This window comes from Sparus aurata, chromosome 13 (assembly GCF_900880675.1).
Source record: "Sparus aurata chromosome 13, fSpaAur1.1, whole genome shotgun sequence".
In the NCBI taxonomy this organism is placed as follows: Eukaryota; Metazoa; Chordata; class Actinopteri; order Spariformes; family Sparidae; genus Sparus; species Sparus aurata.
In genome coordinates, this window is record NC_044199.1 from 29,163,831 (window position 1) to 29,177,698 (window position 13,868).

Genomic DNA, 13,868 nt, shown 5'->3' on the forward strand with positions numbered 1-13,868 from the left:
GCTTTAGTCCAGGAGTGTCCAAACCTTTTTCCCTTGGCGGGCCAAAACTAAAACGCAATGGCAGACCACGGACCAAAAGCAAACACTTACAGTGTTAAGATGGCAAAATGGTGAAATACGAAAGTCCCGAGTGGTTTCTGTATAAGTGAGAATTCAAGTGACCCATTTTTAAGTCTGATTAAAAAATAATTGAAAAAATGTTTTGCCAAAATAATCTCTCAATTTATTTTTAATGGCCTCTAAGGGCTTCCATAGGGCAACGATCCCAAGGGCCCCAAATTGACTGACTTCCTGCACAAAATGTGGCTCTGCCCACCATGCTCAGATTTTAATAATTAAACATAAACATAATTAAAGAGCATTTTAACCTCACAAAAAGTAAAGCAGCATAAACAAGGATTCACATTATAATTTTCTTTTGATCAAACATCTGGTGGGCCTAATCAAGCCTTCCTTCTTGTGCCACTTTAAAGTCGTTTCATTTCAGAAGAAGGGTCCTAATCTTATTTTGAAACATTGTGCCTTCACAGCGTGGCTGCTAGTTGGGAGATGAGATAAGATACTTAGTTGGGGTATACTTTTAGCTATGCACAGCAGAGAATTGTTACAAAATACCTTTAAAAGTGAGCTTTTAAAACTGTCTCTGGTGTATTTACTGTAACTGTACACATTAAGACTGAATCTGCTGCAGGAACAGAGTGTGGCAGCCGTTCATCAGAGCCTGACAGTCGAAGCTATGCACGCCAAACTTGGTCTGACGTCTTCTTCCATCTGTCCTGTCACTCTCTGCTGTTTAAAAGACAGACACGGCATGACAAACTTTAAAAAAAAAACAAAAAAAAACGTTTTGCTGTTTTGAAAATCCATCTCAGTGGTGTTGGTGTGACATTAAAGGTTCGGAATATGAGAGAGACAGAGGCTTCGGTGGTTCTGGGAGATTCTTGGTAACCGTGGCTCATATGGTTCCCACCACATGTCATTGAGAAGGTATAAAAGTTATTCAGATGAAATTCCTCTTTGTTAAGTTGATAAGTTATTCGTGTCAGACTGAGAGGAAATGCAGCGGAAAACCAATTGCAAAATTACTTCTTTTTTATTCCCACAGTCCTATGTGCTTGCAGCTCTGTATCGTACACAGCGGGTGGTAACAGTCAACCATCATTCAATCTGATAACAGCAGAAAATCTAATAACTGAAACATGCACTTTCATCTGATGAGTTATTTGTGTGTGCATACTGCCCTCTTGTGGGGAAGTTAATTATGTTTTCCTCGTAGAACTCCCGCCACTGGAGTCTGACTGATCTGGAAACCAGGAAAAGCTGAAAAAACTAACACTTAAATATGGAGAAAGAGAATGAACTCGAAGAAAGAGCTGAAGTTTTGTGCAGGAATGTGCAAAGTGTTCACCATGTAGGCCTTTGTAGTATAAGAAGATGAGAGAAAGCAAGATGTTATGCGGGAAGTTAGGCCATCTCACCTGCAGACAGGTAATGACCGCATTACTAACAGCTCAGTTTTTGTGTTTTCAGTTTAAAAGCTGGATCAAATGTAGAAAATATCTGTTTTACACAGAAAGTACACTTCACCTTTTGTGGAACACCCATTAAACATTTTGCCTAATGAGGATATGATGACCACACATTTCCAGCTCAGTATGTGGTTGTCATGATGAAAAGGTACAATTACGTTCAAAGGGCAACAGATTGCGCAGTCTAAATACTGATGCCGACATGGTTACGCTGGATGTCTATTTCAAAAGCCAGATAACACAAGGCACTCTGATGTGAATTAATTCTGTATCTCTATCTAATGATCACGTGAAACATGAAAGTAGGGATGCGGTGGTTAACTAATTCGCTATTAATCACATTTAATAACATCATGGTTTTGAAACCGTGAAGGCTCAGCTGCACTGAGTTTGAAGGCAGTGTATAAACCGCAGACAAAGAGCAGGAAAAGGGGCATTTTACGTCTAAATCAACGCTTGCAAAACCGCATGTGATCCACTGAAGGGCCTAACACCCGCACAAGAGATGCACGCAATTCATCGTTTTCCTTTTTTTTTTACTACTTTGACCTGACTTTTTGTTCATTTTTGTTATTTTCTACAGTAATAGCATTTAGTGTATTGGTGTATTTATTGGTTACTGTGTAATTTCTGTTTTTGAAAGAGTAAAAAAGAGCCACCACTATGTATTTGATAACTGAAATCACTAGTTACTTGACATACTGCATGCTGCATCGGAGCCAAAGTTTGCAGTATGTTTAATTTATTTTATTGCCAGTTATTTTATTTTTTTAAAACTAATCAAGAAAATGTTGAATAGTGGCTCCGATTATCGACCAGACCATGTATATACATTCATGTAAATGTATGTGGAATTTATTTTTATCTGTATTTTTTCATAGCTACTAAGTACATTTAATTCTGGATAATCACTATTGACGCTTATGTACACTTAATATCAGGTACTTAAAGTACAATTCTTATCGATGACAAGTAATATTTTGCGAGGATATCTTTTATTTTACTCACGTATGACTTTTTACAACACTGATTATGAACGTGAAACTGGGAATTTCCTCAGACATTAATCACACCCTTGGTATCTATAATCATTGCATCCCTAAAGAAAAGCATCAACCACAAAATTAAAGACTCAGGGAGGACTCTGTACACAATTTGTGCTTTATTGACAAAAAAAGAGATTGTACAGCTTCTACTGTTGATTGCAAGAGCAGTGTTGATCCATCACCTTAGCACAGGACTACTCCCCTCATATTCAAGCTATTATGAACAAACTGCACAGTGCAAATCATCTTATCTATCTACCCAATGTGCCTTGTATAAAGACGAGACAGCTGAAAACAACTGGCTGAAGGCGACAAGAGAGTGATAATATGTGGACATGTGTTAGTAATGGCATTTCAATTGAAGGCATGAGACGGCGACAGACAGGCAGACAGACAGAAAAACAACACGGGGCTTTGATGAAGAGTCAAGAGTCACAAGAACGAGTGACACAAAAACAATGTGATCTGCTCTTGTTTTTTTTGGTTCTCATGTGAAAATCAGGCCACAGAGAGCGTGCAAACATTTCTGATAAACAGAGATACCAGTCCATCAAACTGTACTGATAAAAAAAAATCAAAAGATCTGTGTGAGCATGAGGCAACACAGCCGTTACGATGAGGACCTTAACTGATTGATAGAGACTTCACCGAAGTCATAAAACAAAGAGGGCCAGCCCCAGGATTTCTGCATAGCAAAATCTGGGCAGTAGAAGTAAACAGGTACCATTAGACAAATATAAACTGATGAACGAGGGAAAAGTCTGGCAATAAAAGTTTCTCCCATACTTTATATAAGTACATTCTAACCTCATCAATATACAGGATCTGTCTTCATTTAAATGGCTTTAGCATGTGAACAGACCCCTAACCTGAAGAGGAGTCACCCACCTTGACTTAATGCTCAATGTGTAGCAACATGTAATAGAGATTTTACATCCCTTACATAATGTAACATAAGAAGGCTGTAATGCAGTTTCTGCAAAAGTATCACAGAAAATATAAGTGATTGTAAACAGTTTGAAAAACTTAAACTACATCTTAAATTTCTTTCAAAGTGGGATTTCTTCCTTTGTTAGGTAAAAGAATGGTCTGATTAATTAACACAATCACTTGAATCAGGTTTTTTAGTGGTGTCACAATATTGGAATTTCTAACTTATAAAAATATTGATATTCGGTACCATGTTTGATATGACAGGGAAAAGTTTTCAACATTTTTCGATTTGTAATCTTTTTTAGGCTTCTGTGCTATGTGCTAAGAACAAGAGCCTGTACAGCCTAGTCCACATGTACACAGGTATTTTCTTTAGAAACAGGGTAGAATTATTTTATTTTTTTAATTCTGTCAAGAGCATTTTGATATTCACAATGCTCAGAAATAATCCAGGTCCATACAATTACACCTCAAAATGTATATCCTACGGCCATTCATGTACACCATGCATGTTTGTGCCGCTGTAAACAGACATGAGGTTGTATGCTCTAGTCAATCACTTAGCTACAAATAACTACTATGAACAGGGCAGGGAAATGTGACTGCTCTTCAAAGAAACTCTAGATTATTTGTCAGCAAAACATTGCAAGCAGCCGTTTTCGTCTCTCTTTCCAATTCTTGTATTCTTGACGATTCTTGTTTGTTTATATCTTTCTAAATATGACATTAAACAATATATTATCCATTGTGTCCCTGTAAAAACTCAAATACTCTGACATCACATTTACCAATGATGCTACATACACTGATAAACGTGTGTGCCTGCTTTGTTTTCTACCCGTCCAGACATAAAAACTGAAAACAGAGTTGCTAAATGTCTTCCCCTATTTTCAGCAACCTAAAAAGCAGTTCTCCCAAAACGCATAGAAAAAAGCTTTGTTTTAGAAATACATGTGTACATGTGGACAGGGCCTTTGTTGATTTACTTCTGGAGGAGCTGGGGCTATGTGGGCACTACAGCGTTACATGTGTCAACTCGCTGTCAGAGAGGAAAGTGCAGAAATGCAGCTAGCATTAGTGTTTCTCTACAGCAAAAAGTGAGACCATTTCAACATGAGCGGTGGACAGGTTTTGGAATGACTGCATATATATACATATACATATAGATATATATGTATATATGTATCAGCTTCTCCTAGGTTGCTGCTTTTTTGCATACTTACACTTTACAATACAAAAGTACACATGACACAACAATAAGTGCTTTAAAAAGCTGCTTTGTGTGTCACTTCATATCTTGGCTAACTGCTGAGAGAATGTCTGTTGTCAATCTTGGGGTTAATAAGGAACTGTTATAATTTAGCATTATATTCTGACCTAAGTTACATTAACATGTGATTTTTCCTATTGTCAAGGTGACTATTAAACATATTAAGACAATACGCAAGAGGCAAAAAAAACACACAAAAAAACAGGTGTAGAGGGGACATAAGGCTGAAACACTGCCAAAAAAAAGAGAAGATATAAGACTCCCAATAAACAAAAATATTAAATCCTAAGAAGTTATTAATTTAGAAAGAATTCCAAATAAAATTCAAATAATATATCAAAAAAGAATAACAGATAAACAGTAAAAATCTTTCTATGCAGACAGCAATGAAGTCCTGAAGAAAACATAATTCTATCCCAAAGACAAAACACCCTCTGCTCTCCAGTTGGCCTGCAAAGCAGGAGGAAGCATCAATCAAGCTCCATGACAAAGCACAGCGTCTCAACAATGTGACCGGCCAGGCAGCAAGGCCAACTGGCTCTGCGCAGGTCTGGACATTTTGTTTCTTCTTAACGTGGATCAAAAGATGTAGTCTCGGGTCATCTTGAGGGACGGCATGGCCTCGTTGACGTTTTGGTCCAGGCGGTGATACTCCACGGTGTTGCGGGAACACAGGCCGTCTTTCCAGCGTCGGCTCTGAGCCAAGAGGAAGATCTGAAAATAAGAAAAAAGAAGGAAACACGCAGATGGAAATCCAATTAATCGGATAGATGTACAAGAGCTGATCAAGTAAGAATATTTCTTGGCTAAAACAGAACACATGACAGACTACATAATTTGACAGTTAAATCAACTGTAAAACCCAAATTTAAATGAGGCCAGCATAATATGCACTAAAAAACCTTCCTCTACATATTTGACAAAGAAAGAAAAGAACACACGCCATTTTTGTACTGACTGATATACGCCACATTTGATCATATATACAACAACACACATGTTGAAAAGAACAACCCATCAGAGCGAGGCCTTTTGTTCTACTCCCTTATAAAATTACTCAGTTTTGTGGATCATTAGGAAAAACTTTAAGAAACACTTTCACTGACAGTTCTTAGTTATTGGGGCCTTCTTGCAATTTCAGCATATGTTCAGCAATCAGCATTAAGGAAGTGAGATGTGATCACAAGTGGTCACTCGAGATGTCTGTCATAAATGTGTCAAATGTGACAAAGACCGACAGTCCAATGTGAGAGCCTGTGACGAAGGTGAAATTGAATGCATCATTTTCCTGAACAATCATCAAAAATAATTACCCTCACAACAACCAGAACATCTCAGATATGATAAGCTCTTAAAAAAGAACCACCAACAATTTCATTAATGATATCCTCAACACTAGTTTTTTTTTTTTTAAGCTGTCAAATTTGCAATTTACAAAAACAGGAAAAAAACAAATCTAGTGATCACTATCGCATCACAAATTACCCACAAGCATCACAAATTACAGCAGATGTAATATCAGTCAGTGCAACAAGTTGTCGCCGCCCCCATAGACATATATACATAGACGCCTCATTGAGCGCTGGACCGTACGTCGACGTCGCCGCCATATTGGAGGAGGCAGATCCGCCCCGTGAACTAATACGATTCAATGGAGTGAACTTTATAAAGCTCCTTCTACAAAGTGCTATAAGTTAATGTGTCTCATTTACACAATCACACACATACGGATATATTCAGGAAACAGAGAGGAACCAAAAACAACGTCTGTAACGTTCTCTGAGGATTATAAATGTTAGCTAATCCTCATATGTTCAGTATACAGGTCGGCACCAAACCATTTTATAATGTTTTTATGAGTGTTTACAGCTGCTAATGTATGTAACGCTGTTACTGTGATGATACATGACAGTTAAATATTCAATCTGTCCATAATAACCACATCCTGACATGCAAATGAGACATCTGTCCGCCATACTGTCAACTTGGTTAATCTAATTTAACTTTATATGGACAACTGACTGCATAATATACGAATCAGAATCAGAAATACTTTATTGATCCCCGATGGGAAATTCAAGCGTTACAGCTGCTCCCATTCAAAGTCAAGAATATGCAGAAAATACTACTACTATGATTTCACTAATAATAATGATGAAAACTATATATGGTGCATATTTATAATAGTAGCCTGCTGATACTTCACTTTTTTTTTTACCATGAAATGTTATTTTATACCATATTTGTCATGGTGTGTATCTCTTCACTGCTGTTGCAGTTTCTCATCTTGATTTGCAGACTTTATTTTTGTCGCCATGATATTATTAGTCAAAAATCACTGTATTTATAAAATGACGGTGTTTTTGATTCACACAGATGCCACATTTGCATGTCAGGATGTGGTTATTGTGGACAGATTAAATATTTAACTGTCACGTATCATCACAGTAACAGCGTAGCATACATTAGTAGCTGTAAACACTCATAAAAACATTATAAAATGGTTTGGTGCCGGCCTGTATACTGAACATATGAGGATTAGCTAACATTTATAATCCTCAGAGAACGTTGTTTTTGGTTCCTCTCTGTTTCCTGAATATATCCGTATGTGTGTGAATGTGTAAATGAGACACATTAACTTATAGCACTTTGTAGAAGGAGCTTTATAAAGTTCACTCCATTGACTCGTATTAGTTCACGGGGCGGATCTGCCTCCTCCAATATGGCGGCGACGTTGACGTATCGCAGCAGCGGGCCAACCCGCTCAATGAGGCGTCTATGTATATATGTCTATGGCCGCCCCCCTCCCCACAGACTGAGCTCCCCCGTCAAAACAATGTAAGCATGGCGAAGCGGCTGCCCACAGCTCCGTCTTCGTCGGCGAAAAAAACTCCGAAACTTGACATTAACCCCGCAGTACAGAGCCGAGCAGTTCCCGAACGACTTGTATGTGTCATGTGAACAGTTGTTTTGCAAAGAAGCAGACCTGAGAAATCAAAATTGAAGGTGTAATGCGAGAGAGTTAGCCACCTGTCCGATTCATATTATCGGCATATCACCAGAGTGACTGTTACCTGCTGCTAACAGTAGCTGCTGTTAGCTAGCTAGCTAGCCCCGTTAGCCACAGCCCTCTTAGCTGACTCTCCCTGGGCTGGGAGCTCAGAGGACAGGGGAAGGGCTGGTGTTTTCACTGCTAGCTGGTTAGTATGTTATTGACATAATGTCACGAGTATAATTTCTCATTTAGCTGGTTATCTTTGCTAATTTTTAAAAAATATTTGCAACTTAAATTTTCAGAACAATTTAGGTATGCGAACATTTTCTGGATCTGCCTGAGAGCTGACCAGGTTTTTATTCAATGAAACCCAAATTAAACCCATAAAAACACAAAATATACTACTGTATGAAGACATGATTAAGTCAAAATGTTTTTGATGCACTTAACTGCACTGTACGGTACAGTATTGAGGAAATATGTTTGTCACCTCAATTAATTTAAGGTAATTTCTATTTAATTTATGTACATTTTAGTCATTTACATTAAAAACACACTGTTTTTGCTAGTATAATAAGAGTAAAAGGTAAAAAAACGGAATTCCCAAAAATTTAAACGGAAAAAACGGAATTTGGGAAAAAATAAAACGGAATTTGGGAAAAAATAAAACGGATTTCATAGGGCCCTAAAGATTGCCTTATCACCTCTGGCCTCTACATCCTGAAAAGTAATGCCAACACTCACCTTCCTCTTGTTGTGATAGGTGATGTAGACGATTGCCACCAGGAAAGCCAGGATGACCAGATGAAAGAAGAAGTGGGAGTCCTCATCCTCTGTGGTGTAGCTATCTGCTTCCTTGAAATGTTTCAGCTCCAGCCCATCCAGCTGCTGCAGCCTGGTCACAGGCTGGTCTTTGCCGACATCACTGCTGTCGAACTCGTCCAAAGCGCCAGCATCCTCGCCGTCCACAAAGGTACCGTCATCCTCGTCATCCTCATCTTCGTCGCCATCGTCTGAGTAACTATCCGTATACAGATTATGTTCTGGTCCTTTGTCAGTAGTTGAATGCAGCTTTGGGTCGATGTCCTGCTCTGTGGACGGGTTCGGTGTGTCGGAGAGTTTGGAGTCAGAGCCGGGTGCTTCTGGCTCTCCTATTTCATCAGTTTTGGCTGGTTCAGGGGCTTTGACAGAGGTGAAGGGAGTAGAGGCTAAAGGGGTTTCAGAAGCAACAGGCCCTTCTGCTGTCTCAACTTCCACTGGGTGGTCTTTATCTGCATCACCTGCATTATCTGCATCTGTTGTTTTGTCCCCATCGTCAACAGTTACATGTTTGTCATCGATGTTAATGATCTTATCTGAATGCCTTTCCTCATTCTCTTGGGTCATTGCCTGAGGGGCTGTGGTAGACATTTCTATAGGAGCATCTGCTTTTGTTGGTGTGGAGTCTTCACCAGCGGGTGTTTCAGGGTTATTAGGCTTCAGTAAAGCAGGACTCTCTTCAGGTGCTGAAGGCTTAGTGTCACTTGTGTCCTGATTCACAGTAGTGAGAGGGAGACTTGGAGGTGTGTCGTCTCCCTGATCTTTGTCTGGTCATGTCATGTAAGAAGAAAAAACAACACAAGACATTAGGATTGAAGGAATAGTCCTTTAAACAATGAACATATCAATGTTTGCAAAGTTAACAAAATATATGTTCTCAATCAAGCGGATGAAAAAGAGATATTTCTCTCCTCACATTATCATGGCTGAAAACAAGCTGTGTTGTGACAAAACTTCTCCTCTTCAAGACATCATTGTGATGTGCTATTTCATATTTTACTATGCTATAAATATGGCTGCATCTAACGATTACTTTATCTATTAATCAGCCAATTGTTTTCATGATTAACTGATGAAATATATGAAACGTTCAAACACTGAAATCTCCCAGATCCCAAAGTGACGTCTTGAATTTGGTTCATTAGTCCAACTAAATGTCCAAATACCAAAGACTCTTCATTGTCTAGCATAACAGAAAGGAAGCAAATCTTTATATTTAAGAAGCTGGAGCCAGCAAATGTTTAAAAACAATTACTCAATTATCAAAATAGTCGGTGATTGCTGCAGCTGGAATTATAAAGCACTTTATAATTAGTTTGTATCTGGTGAATGATGGATGACGGATGTTTTCGTCTGGCAGATTTGAATATACGCCCATGTCAGCCAGGTTTTCCAATTCTTTGTAGCCTGTTTAGGTTTATAACGGTTGCAGTATAACAAACTTAGCATCTCAGTTTCATACTTGAAAATAAAGTACTTTAATTGGAAGGAATCTCTACGGCTGAATTCAATTCCTGAATGTGTCTTTAAACGAGAGCTGAACCCAGTCTGCTGCATCTGGCCAGCCTTTCCGGAATCAATGACACCATTTAACCAACAAGTGTCAACACTATTTCATCCTGTGGGACTAGGAGGCGTTGCTTAGGAAGGGACGGGAGCAGAACACTAGGGACTTGAGACATGGCATAAGACGTCCCCAAGAGAAGAAAGGGACTATTCATACACACGGGCCATGGCCAGCATAAATAATCCCTAACAGAAGATCTTTTGTGGCAGCCACGGTTCAGGCTTTGCTACATGAAAATGCATGTGAAATATTCAGCCTTAAAGACGGAGCAGCTACTGGATCCTACTGGACAGATGTCTTAATAGTCTAGTATGTTTATAATACATCCCCAAATCATGAATGTAATGGCAGATGTGTCTCCATTTGTGCTAATCGTTCACTATTTTGTCTATGGGGCCAGTTTTATTCAGATTAAACCCATACGACGCCAACTTTATGCTGGTAATTTTGGGCTGGGCTATTATGTTGAACAATCTGCCAACCAAGTTAGACAACTGCATGTCATTTGCTGTTTGTTTTTCAAGATGAATAAATATTAAGTCAAGTTAAGGTCATTCTCCCTCTGTATAAACAATTCTTTGTTCGCATAACGTTGACAAAACACACAAGAATAAAACCTAAAGGGACATTCGCGGTAAATGGTAAACATGAGATTTAATGTGATCTAAAATGATTCAAAAGAGCAGTAAATACTGGTGTCAGATACCAATGGGATCCCAGGCTAAAAGGGGATACTGTTGGCATAGCACCATCACTAATGACAGTGCACAAGACTTGCGGGACAACTCCTGATTGGCATGACCTGCCCATCACATGAATAGTTTGATGCGTTTGATGTCTCTGTATAAATATTTAACGGAAATCACTTGGAAAATGAAAAATAGCTAATTCCTTAACATTTTTGCTCCTAACTAGTAGTGCCTGTCTTTATGGCTTTATGCTCTATCAGTCCATCTCTGTCACAGTGATGCATGTAGAGATAAGCTGCGGGAGTGCGTACGATGAGATGGTGGCATGGTACAGTCACGCTATGACGAAAGAAATAGGCCAGAGACAAGAGACAGATCTTTCCCAGCAAACACAATGCTGCAACCTGAGGACAGCTAATGCAGCGGCAAGACATCCAATCTTTATTTCAAAAGAATAGAGACAACAGGCCATGAAATCAACACCACACTGACCTTATCTCAACAGATTTAAGTCAATAAAGTTCACACAGTCAAAGTCCATTAAGGCAAGACAGAGCTTGTCACAGAGAGCACTTTTACTGTGGTCCCGGGTCCTTGAAACTTCAAAAGGTTCTTTTTTTTTTTTAATGAACACTGGAGCTGGACCGGGCTGACAGGGGGTACATTAACAGCTCAGATATATGACAAGGACATCTGGAACAAGTCACTTTATCTAGCCGCCATAAATCATTGCTGCGCAGGAGTCCCCGCAGGGCACCTCAAAGTAGGACCTTTAACTGAACTGCCATTTTACCTGGGACACCTCAGCTGGCTGGTCAGACTAAAAGTGTATCCAACACAGGTTTACGACAGTTGTTCTCCTCCAGCTTGAGGTTTATTTAAAAAAAAATAAAATAAATAAGAGTGAGCGAGAGAGAGACACACACTTCCTTCTTCCGTGATGTTTGTTATGCGCATGAAGTGTCTTTAGACTTCTTGGAGTTCACATACAACACAGCTAACATCAAGTCAGGGAACTTTAAGCAGATTTAAATATCTGAAATAAATGTACAATAAACGTCTGACGTTGACGTGAGACCTTTAGATTCTGTTTAAAGTGACGCAACGGGCACATTTCAAAACGAAACGACCACGGAGCTCACACAAGCCTCGTTTTACTCTTCATATTTGGTGAAATACTTCGTTGCACTGCTTTGTAATGCTTTTATTATTACTCCAGTGAAACAAAAAATACGGTTAATGACTTTTCCGGTATACACACACAGGCTGTCAACGTCCGCTCACCTGACACTGTGTTTGCTAGCACGACGTATTAGCCGGCTAGCCACAGTAACGTTAGCTACCTGACAACCGCTAGCATGCTAGCAGTCCTGTTAGTTGGTCAGAAACGAGTAATTATCTCTGACTTGTACAACGTACCTTGCGCCGTGATGTTCAGCGGAAGTGACAGGCAACCCCTGGCTAACACCTGGAGGAAAATGACCAGAAAAAGAGCCGAAATGCTTCTCCTGCTTCGCCCCATCTTCCCGCACGTCGCCATGTTTGATGCGTGAGTAACTGAAGAGGCGTGGTTGTTTAGCACAGCTACGTAGTGTTACTGACTGAGTGAGTGAATGTGTGGGTGTGAGTCACAGCTATTAAGAGTGGAATCATGAGGGCTGAGTCACTCTGTTGTTTTTGTTGTGAATGCTTTAGCTACATCATGAAAGTGAAAATAAGGCAGTGGTGGCCATTTCCTTACAGTGCAATGTTTTCTTCATACTTCTCCAGCTGCTTTATACAAATTATAGCCGGCAATGCAGTTCAACTCCCAGCCATCAAACTGATGCTGTTCAGCTGCCTTTGAACAAACCTTAAAATATACCTTAAAATTTTCCATGTTTTACACACATCGTCTGTATTTTCTTTTCAAAGCCAGCAATGCAGTTTGGCTCCCAGGTATTAGTACAGCGATGCAGTTTAACTCTCAGAATCATAATCAGGCATAATCTGCCTTTTGACAATCCTTAAAACATTCCACATCTTTCAGACATCATTGGTATTATCTCATTTTTAAAGCCAGCAATGCAGTTTAGCCCCCAGATATTAGTACAGCGATGCAGTTTGACTCTCAGAATCATAATCTGAAATACTTTATTAATGCCCATCATGGGGAGAAATGAGTGTGTTACAACAATTAGTGAAGCACTACCAGGGGCAGTTCTAGGGGGGGGGCCAACAGGGGCCAGTGCCCCCGTAACTCTGAGTCTGGACCCCCCTGTGGCTCCCCTGACAGGGAGTCTGCATTAATAATACAATGACAGATTTCTTGCAATGATTTTGTTCTGAAGGGAAAGGCAGAAATAAAGTGTCTCAGCAGTTTACTACCCAATCAAAATTGCTGAAATTGTAAACACTGCTTTGTCTGAATGAGGGACTTATCCTTTTTTCCGGGTTGTATGTGCCCCCTAACAAAAAAGCCGCCCCAACCTGGCCCCCCTATTAAAACTGGTCTAGAACCGCCACTGAGCACTACAGGATGCAGTAAAGCTCCTAGCCATTAGTGAATACATGCAGTTTAGCAGCATTTTAACAAACTTCAAAATATTCCACATCTTTCATACATCTTTGGTATTATCTAACTTTTAAAGCCAGCAATGCAGTTTAGCTTCCAGCCGTTAGTAAAGCGATGCAGTGTAATTATTTAATGACAAACCTTAAAATAGTCAACATGTTTCATACATCATTGATATTATTCAACATTTAAAGCCAGCAATGAAAAAGGAGATGACATAAATAAGTATATCATTCAATAGCTTTTTGACATTTTTAACCCCTACATTTCCTAAAGGTGACAAAATGTAGGAACGACCATCTAGAATTGTTCACACTACAGGCTTTGTGTTAAATTCATATTCATTTTCATTTTGTTTGACAGAAAGTCACTTCAACAACCTACCGCTGTGTAAGCTCAATTAGACCCCAGCAAGGTTCTAATTCATCATTTTATCTCTTATGATCCAAGTGTTTGAACATTAAAA

General features: G+C 39.3%; 1 protein-coding gene across 1 annotated transcript; it reads right to left on the minus strand.

The window, feature by feature from the left end:
• Positions 1–2,669: 2,669 nt before the first annotated feature.
• Positions 2,670–12,437, minus strand: c13h5orf15 (chromosome 13 C5orf15 homolog). Its single transcript, XM_030438188.1, has 3 exons — positions 12,268–12,437; positions 8,518–9,359; positions 2,670–5,492 (listed from the first exon to the last, which is right to left on the minus strand). The coding sequence occupies exons 1-3, from the start codon at positions 12,386–12,388 to the stop codon at positions 5,358–5,360; spliced, it is 1,098 nt and encodes a 365-aa protein (XP_030294048.1). The 5' UTR covers positions 12,389–12,437; the 3' UTR covers positions 2,670–5,357.
• Positions 12,438–13,868: the final 1,431 nt, after the last annotated feature.

Bases quoted from the DNA above. Each gene is read 5' to 3' on its own strand.
- c13h5orf15 (XM_030438188.1), bottom strand. From the start codon at position 12,388: ATGGCGACGTGCGGGAAGATGGGGCGAAGCAGGAGAAGCATTTCGGCT. The intron at 9,360-12,267 runs GTACGTTGTACA...TGACATGACCAG, and splicing joins GCTGAACATCACGGCGCAAG to ACAAAGATCAGGGAGACGAC. The intron at 5,493-8,517 runs GTGAGTGTTGGC...TCTTATTTTCAG, and splicing joins CCTATCACAACAAGAGGAAG to ATCTTCCTCTTGGCTCAGAG.